At 41.7% G+C, this 25,058-nt stretch overlaps 1 protein-coding gene across 1 annotated transcript; it reads left to right on the top strand.

Annotated features, from left to right (window-relative positions):
• Positions 1-514: 514 nt before the first annotated feature.
• Positions 515-24,222, top strand: LOC138979083 (uncharacterized). Its single transcript, XM_070351895.1, has 3 exons — positions 515-576; positions 22,091-22,455; positions 23,068-24,222. Exons 1-3 carry the CDS (start codon positions 515-517, stop codon positions 23,508-23,510), a joined length of 870 nt encoding a protein of 289 aa, XP_070207996.1. The 3' UTR covers positions 23,511-24,222.
• The last annotated feature ends 836 nt before the right edge of the window (positions 24,223-25,058 follow it).

The raw sequence follows: 25,058 nt of genomic DNA, 5'->3' as shown, positions 1-25,058 counted from the left end.
TTTTGATTGGTTTTAATCGTGATTTGGTACCTTGCCAAAAAGTGACGTTTTAACCCTAAAACAGTACCCCTGATAAGTATGGAGCTGCAAGCTGAAAAAGACAGGTTTAGGTAAATGTGTCATGAAAAAAATGTAATTGAGAGTGCTCAGATGGCATACGCGATTCAAAAGTTCAATATCGAGTGAAACCCCCGCGTGCCCGGATGACGGCGTCAACCCTGCGTCTCATCCCTCCAGTCAAACGTCGGATCTGTTCACGGGTCACTTGCAACCACTCACGATGCAAAGCTGCCTCCAATTCACGTAATGTCTGCACAGGAGGCTGCAGAGCTTGTATACGACGCCCCAGGATGTCCCAAACATGCTCCAGCGGATTAAGATCTGGACTCATTGCCGGCCATGGGAGTGTTGTTACAGCGTTGTTCTGGAGGTAGTCCACTACTGCCCTGGATCGATGAGGCCTGGCGTTATCATCCATGTACACGGGTCTTGTGGCAAGTGGGTGGTTGTCAAAATGAGTAACGACAACAGGTTCCAGGACATGTCGCATATACTGATCACCCGTGAGGTTGCCACGTACGGTGACAAGGTCTAGCTTGCAGTCATGGGAAATGCAACCCCAAACCATGACTGACCCGCCACCGAATGGAATAGTTTGTCTGATGTTCCTGGGTGTATAGGCCGTGTTCCTGTGCCTCCATACCCTCAGTCGGCCGTCAGTGACATGGAGAAGGAATCTGCTTTCGTCCGACCAGTGGATCCTCCTCCACGTTCTCAGGTTCCATCTTTGCCGTGCCAGACACCATGCCAAGCGTCTTCTCTTGTGGTCATCTGTCAGTCGGGGACGCTTAATGACTCTTCGGGCTGCCATTCCTGCAGCTTTCAAGCGGTTTCGTACGGTCCTGGTTGACAGATGTCGATTTGGAAGCCATGCTCGTTTCAGGACGGTACTCGTTGAAAATGGCTCACGTAGAATTATTCGGAGAAAAGCTCGGTCTTCACGTTCTGACGTCACACGGGGTCGCCCTGACTGTGGACGGTCCTTCACAGCACCAGTCTGACGATGTTTGCGTACCAAACGGCTGATGACTGTGTAGTGGTAGCCAAGTTGACGACCAATCGCTTTGAAGGATGCTCCTGTAGCATGCATTCCTATAATCTGCCATCGGATCGCCTCTGATAATCGTCTTCTCGCCATGTTCACAGAGAATGTTTGCAAATTGTCGTCGCCCAGTGTTAAATACAGAAATTTGCAGCGTGAGCATACTGCCTTTTTTAACATTCATGGGTTGCATGCTGCACGTGCTTCTCACAGGCAGTGGCGACACAATCTTGACGCGTGAACGTCCCAACCTTATTATGGAAACCCATGTATGTCATTACGAAGAAAAACAAGTCGCGTAAGGCGAAATTACTACATTTAGTCAAGCTGTGGAACTCACAGAATGAAATTGAACGTAGTCCGCCGCTAGTGCAAAAGGCAGTGAAAGTGACGAGCCTGTTTGGCGCGGTAGCGGTTGCGCTGTGCTTCATAGCACGCTTTACTGTACCTCTGTTCGTTTTAACTTTCTGAGCGTGTTTTTAATCCAAACATATCATATCTATATGTTTTTGGAATCAGGAACCGACAAGGAATAAGATGAACGTCTTTTTAAATTGATTTCGAAAATTTAATTTTGATCATAATTTTTATTTTTTAAAATTTTCAGAGCTTGTTTTTAATCCAAATATAACATATTTATATGTTTTTGGAATCAGAAAATGATGAAAAATAAGATGAACGTAAATTTGGATCGTTTTATAAAAATTTTTTTTTTTTTTTACAATTTTCAGATTTGTAATAACCAAAGTCATTAATTAATTTTTAAGCCACCAAGCTGAAATGCAATACCGAAGTCCGGCCTTCGTCGAAGATTGCTTTACAAAAATTTCAATCAATTTGATTGAAAAATGAGGGTGTGACAGTGCCGCCTCAACTTTTACAAAAAGCCGAATATGACGTCATCAAAGACATTTACCGAAAAAAAGAAAAAAACGTCCGGGGATATCATACCCAGGAACTCTCATGTCAAATTTCATAAAGATCGGTCCAGTAGTTTACTCTTAATCGCTCTACACACACACACGCGCGCACACACACACGCACACACACACACACACACACACACATACACACATACACACATACACCATGACCCTCGTCTCGATTCCCCCTCTATGTTAAAACATTTAGTCAAAACTTGACTGAATGTAAAAACGTACTAGAAATTTGTTGAGGGGGTCCTGGGACGCACTGGATATGAAAACAGCGGGTCCCGAAACGCACTAGATTTACGTACTCATGCGTACCGTAGATAACATTTTCAGACTGTAATCGTCAGCTACGTGCAGGCACCAATATGCAACGCTTGCTTACGTGCGTGTGTCTGTGTGCGTGTTGTTGTTGGCATGACGAGAATATTTTTGAATATATCAAAAAAGATTCACTATATAACACTACTCGTCATCACAATGTGTTAGCAGTACACCGGGGGGTCTTTAGGGCTTCTGAAGTGTTGGACCCTCTAAAACTCTGATGAGGGGGTCAATTTAATCGAAGTAATGTTTGATGTAATGTACTTGGGCCTTAAGATTAATTGTAATAATAAATTTTCAGTCGCACAGAAGAATCTATATGATCGTGCCTCAAGGGCTATGTTTGTTTTTTTGCGTACTTGTAGACAATTGTCACTGCCTGTGGACATACAAGTTGACCTGTTCGATAAAATGATTGCTCCAATTTTACTATACGGATGTGAGGTATGGGGTTTTGGTTCCTGTGAACTTGCTACTAAACTTCAATTGCGTTTTTATAAAATTGTTTTCAAACTAAAAAAATCAACTCCAAATGCTATGGTATTTGGTGAACTTGGAAGATATTCACTAGATGTTAATATGAAATGTAGAATGCTTTGCTATTGGTATAAACTGATTAGTCCTATTCATAAAAATAATTTTTCAAGTATTGAGTGTTGCCTTACTTATAAATTGTATATAAACAAGATGATTGAATCTAATTATTTATGTTTTATTGAAAAAAAACTTAAATGAAATTGGTCTCTCTGGCCTTTGGACTTTTCAAGAAAATGTTCAATACTCAAGCGCATGGTTTAAAAGGAAAGTAAAAAGAAGCTTGTATGACCAGTATATCCATAAATGGTTTACAGAAATTGGAACAAAAAATATGTTTTGGAACTATCGAATGTTTAAAGATAGTTTTGCATGTGAAGAATATGTCACACACCTGCCATATCAGCAATGTGTTTCAATGATGAAGTTTAGAACATTAAACAACAATTTGCCTGTACAGAAAGAACGATATCGTAACATCCCGAGGTCAGAAAGAACTTGCACCAAATGTGTATCACAAGACATAGGTGATGAATTCCATTATTAATTTGTCTGTGATTTTTTCAAAGAAGACAGAGCTGAGTTGTTACCACCTTACTATTGGAAAAAACCTAATGCACTTAAATTTAAAAAGTTGTTTGCTACTAACAAAAAGAAATTGCTAAAGAATATTTTGGACTTTATTAATAGAATTTGTAACAGTTTTTCATATTTTTTTATATTTTTTAATTTTTAATTTTTTTATTTACTATATTAGCATATCTCATGATTGCATTGATTGTATTTATTGTTCAAAATGCCCCCATGGGTTATGGACTAATAAAACTTGAACTTGAACTTAAAGTTCAAAGTGGGGGTCCTGGGACCCTGTAGGTGAGGCTACCGTGGGGAGCCCTGAGATACATTGCTACTCGTGTGAAAGATCATGTGATCCCCCACGAATCGATCAGGCTTTTACGCGAATAATTGATCATTGCCTCGTCGGCATCTTGCAAGCGAGTTTCATCGATGATTTTGAAATAAGTTCATCATTTGTATCATAAGTTTTTTGTCCGTCTGTGTACTTAACGGACCACTCATTGGACGTACTGTAAATGAAACGTTTTGTTTTGTCAATAGTTAAACGTTTCAATAACCTACCATTGTTGTTTATTTATTCTGAAGTTTGGAACATTAGCAGACTATTTGGTGTTTTTTTAATCGTGTCAAGAATCAATTGCATCATTGCATTTGGAGGCACACAAATCATCATTATTCTGGCTGGTTCCTGTCCGATGCTGGGATGAATTGTTTGCTGAATAAAATGATAAGGAAATAAATTCTACACACTCCAAAAAAACACCCCAACTAGATGTGCACACAAAAACTCAACAACAGCTGGTTGCAGATTCTTTTTGGGTATGTATCAAACCGGGACGCTTTTCTTAGTCCGCATAGCAGCTTAGACGGTTCTATAGGTGTTAAACTGCAATTTAGATCACAAGGCTTTAAAACCATTGTAGCCATTAGAATTTCCAGGGACAATTCGGATTAAATATAAATGACACGGCACAGATACAGACACAGTCAGACACACAGACACAGACACAGACACATACACAGACACACACACACACACACACACACAACACACACATACAAATACACACGCGCGAATACGCACACAAACACAAACACACACACACACACACACACTGACACACACACACACACACACACACACAAACACACACACACACACACTAACACACACATAGACACACACACACACACACACACACACACACACACACACAAACACACAAACACACCGACCCGCAGTAGTTAACGCATCAAGACTGACAGCGCTTCGCAGTACAGTATAGCCGATACGAGCTAAAACTCCCTAATGGGAGGCGGCTACTGACGTCATTGGGTGTCAGAAAATAACTTGGCCGTATCCCTTTTTGTCCTGTTTTCGCGGACTTTTGACTACTATACAGAAATGGACGTGCTTTGTCTCACTCATGGTTGTGACGATGATTACGGCGGTGGTGGTTTCCGATGTGGTTATTGTTGTCGTAGTTGTTGACGAAGAGCTGAATTAATCTGTCGTAGGCTGTATCTAGACCGAACTGAAATACTTCGGTTGCCGAACGGATGTTATGAGACCTTTTATGGGCAACACGCAACCGCTTGCTGAAAACTAAGGCGTTGCGGTGTAAATTCATTTGAGTGTGTTTTCTCCTAATGCCCCACAATGACATTTGTGAAGAAAGTATTAGGTTGTGGTTGTGAGGCAGATATAGTGTGCGTCGTGGTGGTGGTGGTGGTGGTGGTGGGAGGGGGGGGGGAAGGGGGTAGATCCACACAAAAGAAACCGTCAATGCCGGGTGTTGGAACATTTGGCTTAACTGAGAGAGAAGGAGAGGGAGGTGTGGGGTGGTGAGGTGGGGGGGGGGGGGGGGTCTGGGGGTGTTAGTCGAGTGTACATGTGTTTTTTTAATTTTTTTTTATTGTTTCTTTATTATTATTATTTTTATTCGTTTGAGGGCAAATTATTATAATACTGATGACATTACAATGACCATCTGGATGTATAAGCTAGTGTAGGTTTAAAAGGTTTCTCACGTAATTTCGTTGAGAAAGACGATGATGATTTCGATGATTATGATGGTTTTTATAATGACGAAAACGACGATGACGGTTTCTACGAAGGATTTTTTGGTGATACGTTATGCAACATCTTAAAAGCCCAGAAAGGAGTACAATACTTTAAGCTAAAGGATAATATTGAGCAAGTATAATAGATGCGACAAAGGCTAATACATTTGAAATAACACGTTTTAGAGGGCAATAGTGGTTCATTACTAATGCATGGGTACGATCAGGCACGGAGAGAGAGAGAGAGAGAGAGAGAGAGAGAGAGAGAGAGAGAGAGAGAGAGAGAGAGAGAGAGAGAGAGAAAGAGAGGAAGAGAGAGACAGAGCGAGAGAGAGAGAGAGAGAGGCTAGTGAGAGACATAGAGAGACAGAGACATAGACAGATAGACAGAGACAGAAAGACAGAAACTGACAGACCGACAGACAGACAGACAAAGACAGACACATCGGCGACAGTGCAACGTCGCAACGAAACCAAACTAAGATTTTCAAAATCCACCCGAACAAACTACCAGTGTCACCCTTCAATCCAGGTAAGCTCGCTCAGCAAATCGAAATTAAGCGTCTTAGTCAAAATAATTCAGTCGCCATTAACATGAAAAGTACGACATGCTGCGTGAACAAGCTTGTACAAGCATGGCTGCAACCTGATTTTACTCGATAACCCACCAACTACCCATTAATTTATTCAAATTATGCACGAATGGCATTCATGAAAATATTCGGAGACCTATTCCCTCCAATTCTTCTCCCACGATCATAATTTCTAACCGAGAAGCAGAATCTACTGTTTTTAGGAAAAGAAATACGTGTCGTCTGAATTGTGAAGGAAAACGTCATCTCTGCTACTCCGCCATTTTGTTTTTCTTCGTTCATTTTACCTGTGTACCCGCAAGGCTATCATATACATTAAGATAACTTACATTGACATTACTAGGTTGATCGCACCGAATAGGACAGTTTCTAGTTATGGAAATTTCCTTTCAACCCTAATTAATAAATCCTGAACATTCCTTCCAATCGACCACAGACTTACGAAGTTTGTTATCTTCAAGTTGACTGGTAAGGGATTCAAACGAAGCTTACCAGGCGTGTTAAAAAAGACAAGTGGTAAAATGTCAGTAATATTTCAGTTACGTACAGACTTTTTTTTTGTGTGTGTGGTCAACATAAGTGTATGGAATTTTTTCTTTCTTATCCAAAAACGCCATGTGTGCAATTTTAGTGATTTCGGCCTGAAAACACGTCGAAACAATTCGTACATTGTTGGTGCATGTTCTTGTAGTTTTCAAAGAGACAAGACTGATACTGCACCGGGATGAAATCTATACCAGGAAACAGGTGTTAAGGTCCGCACAGTTATTGATCCAACAAAAATCTTTCAGTAAAACCTATTTGTGGTAGTTCACGACAGAACTTAAATATCCAGTTTATGTCCACAAAGCTGTGTGTGTGTGTGTGTGTGTGTGTGTGCGTGCGTGCGTCAGTGTGTCCCCTGTGCAAAACGGATTTATTTTGACAATAGTGACAACCATTATTTGGTGTCTTTATGTTGTGGCCGCCTTCCTTCCAGAGACATTTCTTTCCCAGTCTAGCTCTTACTAGATTGACACTTTGTTGCATCTGTCTGTTTCACAGTCTGCATTGATCGCCACAAGAAAAGCGATGCAGAGTATGTAAATAGTAAATGCTTTATTGATTGATCGATTCTCAGTGTCCCCCCCCCCCTCAAGCTCCTACTCGCCCCCACACCACCGCCACTCCCACCTCGCCCACTTTTTCTCCGTACCACCCTCACTTTTGTCATTTTAAAATTTGATATGTACTTGTGTCTTTTGTACACTCCCTCCTTGTCTAAGTGTGCAGGCTCCTTAAAGAAAATCTTCAATTTTTTTCATTTTTATATTTGTATTTATTTAATTCCCCAGAGGATCTACTAAGGTCAGTTTACACTGAACATCAACTGAAGCGGTTCCAGAACCTCCAAAGACTGACCAAAAAACAACAACACACACAAAAAGCGAAGAAAATTAAAACAAACCAATCGTGGGCGACCCTAGCCGTGTGCAATCAGATATTGGCATTGAGCTGTGTATGTGTGTGTGTGCGTGTGCGTACATGTGTCCATGCGTGCGTGGGTGTGCGTGCACGCGCGCGTTTGTATGTCAGTGTGTGGCAATACATGCGTGCGCGCGTGGTGTAGGTGTGCGCGTGTGTGTTCGTGCGTGCGTACGTGATTGCGTGTGTGTGTACGTGTCTGCGTACGAGTGTGGGCGTGGGTATGCTCTTTCGCAATCTAGCGTCGAGGACGGATTGGTAGATATAACTCGATACATGTACTGAACGAGACCCACAATGTAAGCAAAGTCCCGTAGAGCATACAGCTATTGGTGTATTAGTTGTGGGACGTGGCATGACCCACTCGCTCACTCCAGGGACACGCATGCTGGCAGAAACTGTGATAATCCGCTGACATTGATTGGCTAATTATCAGCAGGTAGGGGGGGGGGGAGGGAGGGGGAGGGGACTGAGGAGGGGGGGAGAGGTTCGGGGAGCTGATCCTAACCCGCACAAGCTCAGTGTACCTTTTATCTCGATTAGAGAACCAAAATACTCCTTTCAAATGCTAAATTTTAAAAGCATGCCTCCCCCCCCCTCCCCCTCCCCGCCTGGCCAGCCATTCTACCCCTGCATCATTTGTTAAGCCCATTCCTCTAATACACCAAGTCAAGTCCTTACCAGAGTGATGATTGTGTTTTGATTGGGAGGGGGGGGGGGGGGGGAGTGGTGTAATAAGGGAGGACAGATGTTGTGGTTGATACAAAATTAAAAGAGGGGATTTGTCTTTTGTTTCAGTTTTGCTAGCTTGCTTGTTTTGATGGTTGATGTGTTTTGATGCTTGATGTTGTTTTGATGCTTGATGTTGTTTTGATGGTTGATGTGTTTTGATGGTTGATGTTGTTTTGATGGTTGATGTGTTTTGATGGTTGATGTTGTTTTGATGGTTGATGTTGTTTTGATGGTTGATGTGTTTTGATGGTTGATGTGTTTTGATGGTTGATGTTGTTTTGATGGTTGATGTGTTTTGATGGTTGATGTTGTTTTGATGGTTGATGTGTTTTGATGGTTGATGTTGTTTTGATGGTTGATGTGTTTTGATGGTTGATGTGTTTTGATGGTTGATGTGTTTTGATGGTTGATGTGTTTTGATGGTTGATGTGTTTGTTTCTTCTTGTTTTTCTCTTATTTTTTTTATATTTTTTTGTATCATGTTTTTGTGTGTGTGTTGTCTATGTTTTGATTTTGTTGACTTCTTTTAAAATTAAAAAAGGGAATTGATTTCTGTTGCGTAATTGTGCAAAATAGGAATGTTTTGCTCATATAACAAGGACCGGGTAAATTGATCACAGCAGATGGTCACGCTATAGAAAAGAGGTAAGCATTTAAATGTAAAGTATGAAAAGATCGTAGCACATAAGAAAAATAATAATCAAATCAAAATAATACAATAATATTTTTACTGAAATAAAACAAAAACTATATACATTTGAATAACAAATCAAAAAAATAACCTTACTGGTTCTATGATAGATTTTAGTGTATTCAGAAGAAACGACTTTAAGCTCAATTGTACATAGTTTGTTTCAAATGTGATTAAGTTTGATTAGGGATTATATCAACTTAGTTAATGTATTAGTTTACTAATTGTTTTTATAATTCATGATACATCACTGTTGACCCATCATGAAGATTTCATCGTCTTGGAGTGCACCAAATTGCGTTTGGTTACTCTGCCTGTCTGCCTGTCTGTCTGTCTGTCTGTCTGTTTCTCTGTCTCTGTCTCTGTCTCTGTCTTTGTCTCTGTCTCTGTCTCTGTCTCTCTCTGTCTCTGTCTCTCTCTCTCTCTCTCTCTCTCTCTCTCTCTCTCTCTCCGGTGTTGTGCATTGCCAAGACTGAAGCAGTGCACAGATCAGTGAAGCAGTGTTGACCCACGGTAGATCATCCACCAATGGACTTGAAAGGCTGAAGTAAGCACGAGTTTGCTCCCCTGCGGCAAAATGGTTCCTTCCTACGGTCTGGGTCAGTGCGACCTAACTCGTCACAATCCCATCCCGTTGTCATTGAAAACCTTACTCCATTAGTGCGACCTTTCACATAATACTCCACGCCCCCGCCGCATCTACCGCCCCCTCCCTTGCCCGCACCCGCCCCCGCCCTATCTCGCTCAAGGTACAAATCCGGAACAGACAAACTGCTGACTTTCTAAAAATCAAGATCGAATCAAAAAACCCGAAAGGTAGGTTCATGGAACGTTTTATACTGATCGACTTTCAACTTGCCTGTCAAATTGTTTGGATTCACTCAAGGCAAACTTACTTTGGCCTCGAAGTATTCTTGTCATTTTTTATTCAGCAAGGGACGAGTGCAAGGAATATTCGGCACACATTGGATTTCATTTCGCCGTGTTTGTTTCACCATGTTAAAAATTACTGTCTCGTTTTGTTCTGGACTGATAATTTATGACCCAATTTCAGCAGAGCTAAAGCGTACTCGACTTACGTGGGAAAACATATATTACAGAAAACTAAGGTGTCCATTTTTCCATAGGTGACGGGAGAACAGTAAAACAAAAGAATAACAAGTCGCGTAAGGCGAAATTACTTCATGTAGTCAAGGCAGTGAAAGTGACGAGCCTGTTTAGCGCGGTAGCAGTTGCGCTGCGCTGCATAGCACGCTTTACTGTACCTCTCTTCGTTTTAACTTTCTGATCGTGTTTTTAATCCAAACATATCATATCTATATGTTTTTGGAATCAGGAACCGCCAAGGAATAAGATGAAATTGTTTTTAAAACGATTTCGGAAATTTAATTTTAATCATAATTTTTATATTTTTAATTTTCAGAGCTTGTTTTTAATCCGAATATAACATATTAATATGTTTTTGGAATCAGAACATGATGAAGAATAAAATAAAAGTAATTTTGGATCGTTTTAAAAAAAAATAATTTTAATTACAATTTTCAGATTTGTAATGACCAAAGTCATTAATTAATTTTTAAGTCTCCATGCTGAAATGCAATACCGAAGTTCGGCCTTCGTCGAAGATTGCTTGGACAATTACACATTTCAATCAATTTGATTGAAAAATGAAGGTGTGACAGTGCCGCCTCAACTTTTACAAAAAGCCGGATATGACGTCATAAAAGACATTTATCAAACAAATTTAAAAAAGCGTCTGGGGATATCATACCCAGGAACTCTCATGTAAAATTTCATAAAGATCGGTCGAGTAGTTTAGTCTGAATCGCTCTACACACACACACGCACAGACACACACAGACACACACACACACACACACACACACCACACACACACACACACACACACCACACACACACACACACACACACAGAGAGAACACACATACACCATGACCCTCGTCTCGATTCCCCTTCTATGTTAAAACATTTAGTCAAAACTTGACTAAATGTAAAAAAGTAGAAGCAGAAATCAGACTATGAACCATTGATAGCAAATAACCTAAGCTAGTCCCATAATAGGGATCACCCTGTTGTACAGGAACCATCATTTCTGGACTACAAAACAAACAATATGAATGATGCCGTAACGCCTGTCCTTGATTGAGCCCGAAGTCGACTTCACAAAGTCTTTTTACTGACAGCTCAGTGCTAAAGCTTCGTGCAGCCACCTTCGCGAAGTAAACTTCGTGTAGTCGACTTCGCCCAAAGCGTGAATAAATGCGGAGACTTTTTTTGTTATGGATAACCGGATAGAGAACAGTCACACACAAAAAAAGGAAAGAAAAAAAAAAGAATATACATGTAACAGCAAACACCCCCCCCCCCCCCCACCCACACACAAACACGATTAAAAAAAAAAGACCGATAAAAAATTAAGATATGTATGAAGTGCTGAATGGTTGTATTGGCGGTGGTTGACGTGTATATGTTCAGGGTGGTACCTAGCATAGCAAACACAAACCATACACATATATGGTGTGGGCGTATCAATGATCTCAAACGGGGTGTGTAAAACATTAAACGTAAACAGCGGAAAGAGGAGTGTGTTCCTCTGTGATTGGTAGCCGAAAATCACACATGAATGTACAAACTCATCCGATTTTGACATGCTGTATAAGCACTTTTATTGTTCTGTCATTGTCTGTCTCTCTCTTCACATACACGTACCAAGGGCAGATCCAGGATCTTAAGGAAGGGGGGGTGGGAAACTTGAAGGCGCAAAGCGCCCTATTCAGTTGAGGGCGCGAAGCGCCCGAACATGCTAGGGGGGCTCCGGGGGGGGGGGGGGGGAGGGGAATTGGTTTTTTTCAAGGAAGCAAAATGCTGCAATCTAGGGCCACCTGAGCTCAGAAACTGTCATTTAATCATATATATCTCTCTCTCTCTCTCTCTCTCTCTCTTTCTCTCTCTCTCTCTCTCTGTTTTTTCCCTGAAGGGGGGGCCCGGGCCCCCTTACCCCCCCCCTCTAAATCCGCCATTGCGTACGCACGCACGCACGCACACACACACACACACACACACACACACTGACACACACACACACACACGCACACACACGGACACACACACTGACACACACACACACGCACACACATACACACACACACGCACACACACACACACACACGCACACGGACAGACAGACAGACAGACAGACAGACACACACACAGACAGACAGACAAATATACAGACATACCCCAGACAGAGAAAAAGAGAAAAGTAGACAGAGACAGAGCAGAGACAGACAGACAGAAAGAGACATACAGAGAAAGAGAGACAGAGCCTTTTGAGCGGAGGCGTGTCATCAAAGACAGCTTTAAATGTGAAGGTCATTGCAAACCCACCATTCACTTCGCTCTGCTTCAATCGATATCTCCCCCTAATCTTTTTTTTTTTTTTAAATACATTTTTTTTACCCCCTTCTTTGCCGGTCGGTGTGTAGGTGGGTTCCCTCAGATCTTCAGTGCGCATGTCCGACCTTAGATGCCAGAATGGGGTTGTGTGGCTCTATTTTTTTTCTTTGAAATGTCAATGTCTTCCTGAGGGTTTTAGCTGCTTTGGGTAAGGGGTGGGGGTTTGGGTGGAGGGGGTTGGGGGCATGATATTCTTTTGTATCCCTTCAGGGGCTTGTATTTCGACACCTTATTTCCTGCAACCTTTTTTGTCTTGTCTTTCTAATTTTGCGGATTATTCTTTTTCCCTTTATTCTTTTTTTTGTTGTAAATTAATGTTTGTGTTATTTTGTTTTCATTGATTTACTTTGAATTCTTTTAAAAGTAGATCGACACTTATCCGAATTCAATAGCTCTGGTTCAGATTGGTGAGACTGAGAGTACTGTTGGGTATATACGTTGGTTGATTGGTTAGCTGGTTCGGTGAGTTTAGTGTAGTTGACAGCGTATTTATGTGCAAAGAAAGACAGACAGACAGACAGACAGACAGAAAGAAAGAAAAGAAAGAAAGAGACAGACAGACAGACAGACAGACAGACAGACAGACAGACAGACAGACAGACAGACAGACAGACAGACAGACAGAAAGAAACAGACAGACAGACAGATAGACAGACAGACAGACAGACAGAAAGACAGAAAGAAACAGACAGAGACAGACAGACAGACAGACAGACAGAAAGAAAGAAAGAAAGAAACAGACAGACAGACAGATAGACAGACAGACAGACAGAAAGACAGAAAGAAATAGACAGACAGACAGACAGACAGACAGACAGACAGACAGACAGACAGACAGACAGACAGACAGACAGACAGACAAAACCGAAAAAAAGGAAAAGTAGAGTGAAGAAGAGGTATGAGCAGCGGCAGAAGAAAGAGGGACACCCGAAAAGACAGACCATATAACCGTCTGTGATGATTCTGTACGGCAGACAACTACAGTTACACCATAGAATCAACAAGTCGCGTAAGGCGAAATTACTACATTATTTTAGTCAAGCTGTGGAACTCACAGAATGAAACTGAACGAACTGCATTTTTTCACAATGACGGTAGTCCGCCGCTTGTGCAAAACGGAGTGAAACTGACGAGCCTGTTCAGCGTGGTAGTGGTTTCGCCGCTTTTCTGCACGTACCTCTCTTCGTTTGAACTTTCTGAGCGTGTTTTTAATCCAAACATATCATATCTATATGCTTTTTGGAATCAGGAACCGACAAGGAATAAGATGAAATTGTTTTTAAATCGATTTCGGAAATTTGATTTTGATAATAATTTTTATATTTTTAATTTTCAGAGCTTGTTTTTAATCCAAATATAATATATTTATATGTTTTTGGAATCAGAAAATGATGAAGAATACGATGAACGTAAATTTGGATCGTTTCATACAAAAATAATTTTAATTACAATTTTCAAATTTTTAATGACCAAAGTCATCAATTAATTTTTAAGCCACCAAGCTGAAATGCAATACCGAAGTTCGGCCTTCGTCGAAGATTGCTTGGCCAAAATTTCAATCAATTTGATTGAAAAATGAGGGTGTGACAGTGCCACCTCAACTTTTACAAAAAGCCGGATATGACGTCATCAAAGACATTTATCTAAAAGCAGAAAAAAAGTCCGGGGATATCATACCCAGGAACTCTCATGTCAAATTTCATAAAGATCGGTCCAGTAGTTTACTCTGAATCGCTCTACACACACACACGCACACACACACAGACACACATACACCACGACCCTCGTCTCGATTCCCCCTCTATGTTAAAACATTTAGTCAAAACTTGACTAAATGTAAAAAGCAAGAATGGTCAAAACAAAACGTAACATTCACCGTTGTTCGACCCAGCGATCTATTAATTGGACAGCCAGACAAACACTTATGATACAGATAATATAGAACTTATCTGAGATATTGTCCAAAAAAAACTCGCTCAGAGGACAGAAGCGAGACAAGGGAGAATTATGCAGTGAGACAACCATTTGTCGTAAAATGCGAATACATCCAGGACATGTTGAAAACATGCGACGGAATTCTTGCCAGGCTTTTGATTTTTGGAATGTAAATTGTTAGATTACATCATTATGTGATGAGGATCGATCGATGCTAGACTGAAAAGTGTATTGCTTTAAGATAGACGAACACATAAAGATACATGTTTTCAACCATTCGTATGAACAAGTACACACCTTGTGGAAAAAAACCACCATACTTATGATAGTCATGTGCAAGTCAACTTATGAAACAAGCCTGAAACAACAAGTTACACACACACACACACACACACACACACACACACACACACACACACACACACACACACACACACACACACACACACACACACACACACACACACACACACACACACACACACAAAAGTATCTTTCCCATGCAAACGTAAAGAATATTCCTGTTCCGACAGAAAAAAAAAGCCTGATCTCAGTAACATAATCTCGCTGACTCATAGATATCAAAATATACATGTACCGGTCTTGCTAATTGGCTTATTTCGTTAATCGATTTCTTTTTTTCAGTTTGAGTAAAAAGTAACTACGAGTATTAACGTCATTAACCTCGTAGGGAAACATTCCAGACATTTCAGTGGAAAAGCACTGACGTTTCGAGGGGAGAGGACCTCTTACACGCTATGAATAGACAGCGCAACACGTCATCACAGAGGATCGCCCGACAACTTGAAACTGGGTCAGGAACCTACGTGCAATACCACGTCACATGACGCAAGCAAAACTGGGCCACACAAAAGGGCAGCGTCAGCAACGGCTGTGCTCGCAAAGAAGAAAGGGGAGTTAAAGCGTGCGCGTTAACATCTGCGGGGCAGACGATAGGCTGGGAGTTTATTGATTTTCTTTCCTTCCTCTGTGACGTAGTTTCTGTGTCACTAGGATCTTTTTACGGCGCGCGAAGTGCACTGAACAGGAAAACAAAGTGATGCGGAGGGTGTCCCCGTGGAAGCTAAAAATGGTGTCGAGCTGGTGTCAACGTAGTGGTTTCTGAGTGTGTACTGTGTGTGTGTGTGTGTGTGTGTGTGTGTGTGTGAGTATGTGTGTGTGCGTGCGTGCGTGCGTGTGTGTATGTGTGTGTGTTTATATGTGTGTGTGAGTTTCTATGTGTGTGTGTGTGTGTGTGTGTGTGTGTGAAACTAAAATAAAAATAAAGGTTAACTTTCAATGTATGTATTGAATAGAGTAATCTTATGGTGTTTTTTTTCTAAATGAAAGATTCTCAATGTTCTTTGTACATTATATGATTGTGGGGTTCAAGAGACAAAACAAATATTGTACAACAGTATCAGGTTAAAACATGCGTTTACTATTTCATGCATCCCAAAGAAATGTAAGTTGGCCGAAAGAAGCATATTTTTGTTCATAACGCCATTTTCTATTCTTTTTAATGTTATTGCATTTGAAAAAACACCGTTTTTCTACAGCTGTTTATGAGTTTATGGTCAACAGCAAACACAGAGTTGCTTCAAACAACATAGGCTACTTGTTCTTTTGTCTTAGCAATGGATGGGACACCACTTTTGAAACTTACGGACTTGCCATGTTAAGATTTTATTTTGACAGAAATAAAACAAAGTTGCACCTGTCACAAGCATGCGAGTCGTGTAATTATGCATACAAGTAATGTGCAAAGACTCTTAAAATATCTAGTCCGTTTGCTCGCTTTTCTAGGTTATTCTTAACAAAAACATCTAAATTAAAATTGTTTGACTGTTCAATACACGAGTACTTGGCTGAGTTGGCTGACTGCGGTTGCACTACATGACATTATTGTCTGCGAACTGAGACTCTTGAGGTGGCAGGTTGTAACCCCAATGCTAGTTGGCACAGTGGTTGGAGTCTTCACCTCTGACGGCGGCGGCCCCACACGGGCGGTTCGATCCTCACTCGGGATGAATACACTCAATCAATCTTATTTTTAGCCCAGAAACAAATCAACGAAAAAACTAAAACAAAAACGACGAAAAAACACACAAAAAACCCACTTATTCTTATTTTATTAGTATAATCATTATTATCAGTATTTTATTATCAGTATTTTGTTTGAATATTGTTTGTGTGTGTGTGTGTGTTGGGGGGGGGGGGGGGCTTCAACAGACTGCTTGGAGATGGACTTTGAAATCTAGCGTTTCTGTGGTATGGATGGTGTACAGTGACCGCGCAAGTCATTCTGTAGTTCGGAACCAGTAACTGATGATGCCGAATAAAACAAAAAGCTACTGAGGATGCAGTAATTAAGTAGATGATATCCCCCGAAATCGGCGTATGGCTGCCTGAATGGCGGGGTAAAAACGGCCATACACGTAAAAATCCACTCGTGCTGAAAACATGAGTGAACGTGGGAGTCTAAGCCCATGAACGAAGAAGAAGAAGAAGAAGAAGAAGAAGAAGAAGTAGATTATATATTTGAAACCACAATTTAGGACCTTTAAAAAGGTAGGAAGCCTCAAACTGGAGGTAAATGTACCAATTTCATTAACAGAAATGTGGAACACTAGGGTAAAAAAGGACGAGGTTTTAAGAAAGGGTGGTCCGCCTTCATAAATGTGGCTTTGGGGGCGTACTGATGGGTATTGTGGTAAAAAGTCGTTTTCCTCGTTTTGTTGCAAAGAGGCTTTTGACTTACTTTTCTAAAGAAAACCATGAAATATGACAGTAAAAGTGTCGACCAGCAGACTGGTTGATGATGTTCCCTCTGGTATTTTAGTTCAGATTTCAACCGGGAAATCGTCACAACCCTTCTACTCAGCCCAGAGATTTTTTCCCCCCATTTTCTCGTAATAGGCTATGATTATGGATAATGAACTTTTCTTTGTTTTATTTTAGTCTTGAAATACTGGAATTGACCGAAAATGCGCACTGTATTTGTAAGGGGCACATGATTGCTATAGAGTTTTATTTATTTTATGTTTTTAGTCTGATGTTTATTTTTACTTTTGAGCTGCAGTCATATCCCCCTTTTAAAACATATACCGATGTTTTTTTTATTTTTTTTATTTTTTTTATTTTATCAGACTTTGCTTTCTCTTTCATCTTCTGTTCATAACTTCTATACATTTACTCCGATTCTGAAGGCCCTACGTACTGTTAACTTATTGGACCTTTGTTTTTTTAACTTTATTGGACCTGGTTTTCTCAGTTTAAAGAAGGGAGTAAGCCTACAGAAGGGCAAAAGGGAGGGGAGGAGGGATACGCGGACTGCACCGGAAGTAACCGGATGTGACCGGTTTTAACCGGTGTTTATTGGGATTTAAAAACAAGTCGCGTAAGGCGAAAATACAATATTTAGTCAAGTAGCTGTCGAACTCACAGAATGAAACTGAACGCAATGCAACGCAGCAAGACCGTATACTCGTGGTCCACCGCTCACGGCATAGGCAGTGAAATTGACAAGAAGAGCGGGGTAGTGGTTACGCTATGCTGCATAGCACGCTTTTCTGTACCTCTCTTCGTTTTAACTTTCTGAGCGTGTTTTTAATCCAAACATATCATATCTATATATTTTTGGAATGAGGAACCGACAAGGAATAAGATGAAAGTGTTTTTAAATTGATTTCGAAAAAAAAATTTTGATAATAATTTTTATATATTTAATTTTCAGAGCTTGTTTTTAATCCGAATATAACATATTTATATGTTTTTGGAATCAGCAAATGATGGAGAATAAGATAAACGTAAATTTGGATCGTTTTATAAATTTTTATTTTTTTTTACAATTTTCAGATTTTTAATGACCAAAGTCATTAATTAATTTTTAAGCCACCAAGCTGAAATGCAATACCGAACCCCGGGCTTCGTCGAAGAGTACTTGACCAAAATTTCAACCAATTTGGTTGAAAAATGAGGGCGTGACAGTGCCGCCTCAACTTTCACGAAAAGCCGGATATGACGTCATCAAAGACATTTATCAAAAAAATGAAAAAAACGTTCGGGGATTTCATACCCAGGAACTCTCATGTCAAATTTCATAAAGATCGGTCCAGTAGTTTAGTCTGAATCGCTCTACACACACACACAGACACACAGACACACAGACACACACACAGACACACGCACATACACCACGACCCTCGTTTCGATTCCCCCTCGATGTTAAAATATTTAGTCAAAACTTGACTAAATATAAAAATGGTAAAACAAATTTGACTCAATTATTATCACAAATTCATTCGGGGGGTGCTTGGCTTTTTTCTTTGTGTATATATGAAAATGTAATGATCCCAGAATTTAGTTGATCAAGTGACTAAAGACTTTTTGAAAGAAAAGCCATTTTGAAATACTGAAAAGTCAATCAATCAATCAATCAAAGTACAAGAAAAGAGAGAGCAAAAAGAAATAATAATCAGAGGGAGGGATATGGAACAGCCAAAACTGAGACAAATACTTTTGTAATTTCTTTAATCAATCAATCAATCAATGACGCTTATATCGCGCATATTCCGTGGGTACAGTTCTAGGCGCTCTGCAGTGATGCCGTGTGAGATGAAATTTTACACGGCCAGTAATTGCAGCCATTTCGGCGCATATTTACCTTTCACGGCCTATTATTCCAAGTCACACGGGTATAGGTAGACAATTATTAACTGTGCCTAAGCAATTTTGCCAGGAAAGACCCTTTTGTCAATCGTGGGATCTTTAACGTGCACACCCAATGTAGTGTACACGGGGGGAGGGTTCGGACACCGAAGAGAGTCTGCACACAAAGTTGACTCTGAAATAAATTTCCGCCGAACCTGGGATCGAACTCACGCTGACAGCGGCCAACTGAATACAAATCCAGCGCGCTACCAACTGAGCTATATCCCCGCCCTAGGCAAGTAAATACAAAATGTCCAAAGAATTAGCAATATATCTAACATTGACAGACTGTGTGATGATATCTTCGACCTCCGGTCTCGATTTTGATATCACTGTCAAAACAGACCATAGCAGAAGATATCATCACACAGTCCGTCAATATTGGGTAATATCGCGCGTATTCCGTGGGTACAGTTCTAAGCGCAGGGATTTTTTTTATATTTAAAAAAAAAATTGTTTGTGCAATTTATATCGCGCACATATTCAAGGCGCAGGGATTTATTTATGCCGTGTGCGATGGAATTTTTTTTACACAATACATCACGCATTCACATCGGCTAGCAGATCGCAGCCATTTCGGCGCATATCCTACTTTTCACGGCCTATTATTCCAAGTGGTGGACATTTTTATCTATGCCTATACAATTTTGCCAGGAAAGACCCTTTTGTCAATCGTGGGATCTTTAACGTGCACACCCCAATGTAGTGTACACGAAGGGAACTCGGTTTTTCGTCTCACCCGAAAGACTAGCACTTGAACCCACCACCTAGGTTAAAAAAGGGGGGAGAAAATTGTTAACGCCCTGACCCAGGGTCGAACTCGCAACCTCTCGCTTCCGAGCGCAAGTGCGTTACCACTCGGCCACCCAGTCCTTGACTTCGGTCCACAGTGGGTTATGCAACACACTGGCGCAGGCAGGTCTCTTTTTAACCTGACCAAAGCTGCGAATGTTAGTCAAATCAAATTTATTGTTTTTTGGGGTCCCGCCAACCACTTTGGGTCACATCATGACCAAAATCACACGAATGTTAGTGACCTGATCGTGACCTAATGAGTAATAAATATAGAATGTGTAAAAATCCCACACAACTACCTAAGGTCGGACCCAAACTACTACAAAGTCACACACAAACACCAATAGTTAGGACACAACTACCTAAAGTCAGACCCAAACTACTACAAAGTCACACACAAACACCAATAGTTAGGACACACCTACCTAAGGTCGGTCCCATACTACTACAAAGTCACACACAAACACCAATAGTTAGGACACTGGGCAAGAGTTCACACACAAATACCTATCAGGTCGCACCCAAACTACTAACAATTATACAAGGGCAGGTAAGACATACTATATCCTGAGTTATCTCTCTTGGAAATTATAATGAATTTATTAAAGAGACTATAAACCCCAGCTCTAATTATAGGATCTTAGGGGACTTTTTCTAACTCTAAGCTCTCAAATAACTATCATACATACTAAACAATGTAAGATGGTAGAGCACGTGGCCAAATTAATTTGCGGCGACCAGGGTTCGAACATGCAACCGTATGAATACAAGTCCAAGGCGCTACCACTGCGCCAAGAAGGTCGCCGTACACTGCTTAGTCCATTATGACCGTATTTAAACTGCCACAACTTCTTTATTTTGCATAGGAACAATATTGTTCTTATATCAAATTAGGTATTTGGTTGTAGACCATGGCGCTTTGAGGTAATTGCTTTGGTATGATAAGATAAAGCGCGGCCGGTATAAATAGCCAAATTTCATTTTCATTCAAACAGATACACAAAGAGATGGAGAGAGATACAGAGAGGGAAATGAACAATTTGGAGCGCCCACTCGAATCTGAGCGTATTTGGGGCGGCTGGTCACAATTTATTGACACCAGGGACCCGTTTTCTGTTATGGAGCAACCAATATTGCCTCCCCAATCCGGGATTCGAACCAGCGCAATGCGCTAACAGACTTCGCTTCTTGTCCCCACTAAGGGAAAGAAAGAGAGATAATAATACAACTTCTGTTTCGACTCAGGCCACATTTCGGGGCTTTACTCCGGGTTCTCCAGTCTGCTCCCCCCTCAAAAATATTCTCAAAAAAATTAATGTTTACTAGGTTGGGTCTGGTGCACTCCAAAGTTGCGAGTTTGCCTTTGCTGAGAGGGCTGCCCAAAATACTGAACTAATTTTCAGTCCCTTTTAAGTATAATTCTCTTTAAATATTGTAATTATTGTATTTAAATTGCATAGATGTAATCTACATATTCTTCTGAATAATTTGATATAAGAACAATCTTGTTCCGATGAAAAATAAAAAAGTTGTGGCAGTTTAAAAACGGTCATTATGGACTAAGCAGTGTACTTGAATAAATTCATTATAATTTCCAAGAGAGATAACTCATGATATAGTATGTCTTGCTACTGACAGTAAGAAAACACGAGTTACCTGCCCTTGTATAATTGTTAGTAGTTTGGGTGGGAACCGTTGGCATTTGGGTGTGAACTCTTGCCCAATGTACTAACTATTGGTGTTTGTGTGTGACTTTGTAGAAGTTTGGGTCCGACCTTAGGTAGTTGTGTGCGACTTTTACACACAAATTCTGCACACAAATGCCAAGGTACCCTTATAACCACCTCTGTGTGTGTGTGTGTGTGTGTGTGTTTGTGCGTGTGCGCGCGTTTTTGTGTGTGCGAGTTCATGCACTATCAGTTTACGAGCGTGTGCATGGTCGCATGTGCATGCGTTCGTGTGTGCGTGCGTGTGTCATCGTGTTTGTGTGTGTGTGTGTGTGTGTGTGTACGTACGTGTGTGTGTACGTACGTGTGTGTGTGTGTGTGTGTGTCCTCACGAACCTCACCCAGCTGTTCCGTGTGGTATGAGTGTGACACGTTCCTCCCAGCCATACTGACACACATCTCTCACAACGTGTCTCCATTCTGTGTCACAGTGTTGTGTCAGGTCAACGCAACACTACACTGGTGGCCCGCCTGGCGGAGAGCGTTCCCGGCCTGCACCTGTGGGCGGCAGGTGTTCTTCACACCGACATCCCCCCATCACTGCGGCCTGAACCGCTCACCGTCCCTCTCCGCTGTGCTCCCTCCGTGCTGCGGGAGGTACAGACAGCGGTTGGCAGGTGCCAAGGTCAAGTCCACAACTACAGCGACAGCGGTGTACCTGCCCCTGGCGACGGACTGCGCGTGGTACGGCTGAGTCACCATGGCAACGCTCACAGAGGTCGGTGGCCAGTAGAGTGCCAACAGTGCGGTAAGGAGGTCGCCGCCGAGCTGCTCCGTCTTGGTGTGGGCAGTGGGGGTGAGTTGTGAAGGTCACATATATAGATAAATACATAGATAGGTAGGTAGGGACCCGGAGGGAGGGAGGTAGGTAGGTAGGTAGATAGGCTACATAGATACATAGGAAGGTAGGTATGTAGGTAGGTAAATGGATATGTAGGTAGAAAGGTAGGTAGGTAGGTAGGTAGCAAGGTAGGTAGGTATGTAGAAAGGTAGGTAGGGTAACTAACCAAGTTCCCATCGTGTCATTTTACCCTGTCAAATAATTTCACAGTGACAGAAAATTCAAGTTCGCTGGGCAAGACCACAGCAGCAAGAGAGAATTACGTCATTTTTAGTGACGTCAAACTATAATAACGTCATGTCTGTGTGTCGGGAAATAGGTGTCTGTGACTTTCTGTTGTACACAGAGAGTGAATATGTGGAGAGAGAGAGAGACAGACAGAGAGAGAGAGACAGACACACTGAGAGACAGAGACAGGGAGGGACAGACAGAGAGAGACAGAGACAGGGAGAGACAGAGAAACAATGAGATAGACTGATAGAGAGACAGAGACAGACAGACAGTTTATTTACAGTTGCCTACACCATGAAGAATATTCTAACGGTCACAACGGTCTTTTCCACACAGATAGCAGCCTCCCCAACAGTCCCACCCCACTGAGCTACCGCGACGTGTTCATCATCACGCGGAGTTCAGAACTACAGGATGACATCGAGGATGACGCAGGCCGAGTGACGTCACGAGCTAGCGGCGTGGTGCGCGGTCTGCGTGATGAAGGCTTACCGGTGTGTGTGCTGGGGTACCAAGACGTGAGACACAACAGGGCGAGGTGGGAGAGAGATGTGCACGACATGGCGGTGGCGGCAACAGACCGTGTCACAGTAACACACTATGACTATGTGCAAGGCTTGGAGCGGCGTGTGGTGGTGATGCTGCCAGGCAGGAACAAGGAGACTGATGAAGGAAGGAGTGATGAGAAGATTGATCTTCATGACAGACTGTTAGCAGCATCGCGCTGTTCCACACAGCTCATCATGGTGGACATGCCTCCTGTCACCACCGCCACCTGAACCACTGTTCCCGCCACCACTATCCCCTCCACAACCACTGCTACTACAAACATTACCTTCATTGCCACCACCACCACCACGACGACGACCAAGGCCGCCATCATCATCTCCGCAACGACTGTTACTACCAATATTGTCTCCTCTGCCTACAGCTACTCAGTCATCACAGCCGCCACCACAACCACGACGACGACAACTACTGTCTCTGTACCTCCATCGTCACCATCACCATCGTCAGCGCCGCCTCAACAACCAGCTGTTCTAACGCTGCTACCGCCACTTTCATCACCGCCCCACCATGACTTAGGGTTAGGGTTAGAGTTATCATCAACAACACCAGCAACAATAACAACAACACCACCACCACCACCACCACTACAACATCAACAACCGCAGCAACAAAAACAACAGCAACAAGTATTGACCAAGAACAACCGAACTCAAACCACGAGAGCAGTTTTCATTTTATCTTCCAAGGATCAGAATTCAGCTCGTCAAGTCTTGTGACGTCAAACCTACACTATACGTCATTATTTCTGTGTCTTTTTTGCTTCAAATCAGATCTAGCTTAGAAAGAGAAATTTTTGCGGGAAAACTGGAATTAGAAAATATGGAGACAATATTTCATGCTTTCTCCTCCATACGCACAATGAACGTCTCTCTAGCGATGTTTTTGTTACATAATGACCTGCAATAAAACAGTTGACATCAGCCTCGAATTGCATCACACTTTTGGAGAATTGCCTTATGTTTGAACATTTTGACTGCTAAGATTACTGACATTTAGACTTGAAAAAGAGAGTGCAGTCTGATGAAAACCCGATTTCTTGGTGATTATATCGGTAATCTTTCCATCCTGATAACTCAAATAGTGCCAGAGATTGCAAGACTTCAAAATGCAGTTGAAACACGTACGGTAACCAGTCGACTTTGAGCGATCCCAGAAATGTTGTTTTTGTGTGTGATCAAATGCTACGTAAAAATCAATGAAACCACTTTAATGGTGAAGATTTTTAAAATACCCGAATAAAAGTGGATTTTGTCAGATGCAGGGGCAGATTAGGGGGGTGGTTACAGGGGATCCGGAATCCCCCCTCGGCTGTAAAAAAACAACACAAAACCGTTTGTGAATGTTGTTGTTTCTGTCTGTAAAGCCGGGGGAAGTGTTAATTGTTTAATCAGTATCATTTTTGTACAGTTTTAACTGCCACTCCTATGCGACATGTCTTTTTTCTAACCATACTATATGATGTTGGGAGCAGATATCATGGAAGATAAATTGCCATTATTTAATACTAACTTTAAAAGAAATAATGAGTGGCTGCTGACACCTGTTGATCATGTTTAAAATCACGCATAAGCCACAAATTGTTTATAAGATAGCTAAAGTTCTTCATCTTCAGGGGGGCTTTGCCAGACCCCCCACAGTACCCCACCTCTACCGACCCCTGGACCCCAGGTTGTCACCCCCCTCCCCCCCGGGCTTAACTGCTACACCCCTGAGATGCAATGTTGAAAGACCAAATTAATCTACTTGCATCACACAGA

This window comes from Littorina saxatilis, linkage group LG10 (genome assembly GCF_037325665.1).
Source record: "Littorina saxatilis isolate snail1 linkage group LG10, US_GU_Lsax_2.0, whole genome shotgun sequence".
Classification (NCBI taxonomy): Eukaryota; Metazoa; Mollusca; class Gastropoda; order Littorinimorpha; family Littorinidae; genus Littorina; species Littorina saxatilis.
The sequence above is the reverse complement of the archived record's forward strand: the minus strand, read 5'-3'. Positions and strand labels throughout refer to the sequence as shown.

Coding starts and splice junctions, on each gene's coding strand:
- LOC138979083 (XM_070351895.1), top strand. CDS start 515: ATGAGTAACGACAACAGGTTCCAGGACATGTCGCATATACTGATCACC. Junction 577..22,090: donor ATCACCCGTGAGGTTGCCAC/GTACGGTGACAA, acceptor TCTGTGTCACAG/TGTTGTGTCAGGTCAACGCA. Junction 22,456..23,067: donor TCTTGGTGTGGGCAGTGGGG/GTGAGTTGTGAA, acceptor TTTTCCACACAG/ATAGCAGCCTCCCCAACAGT.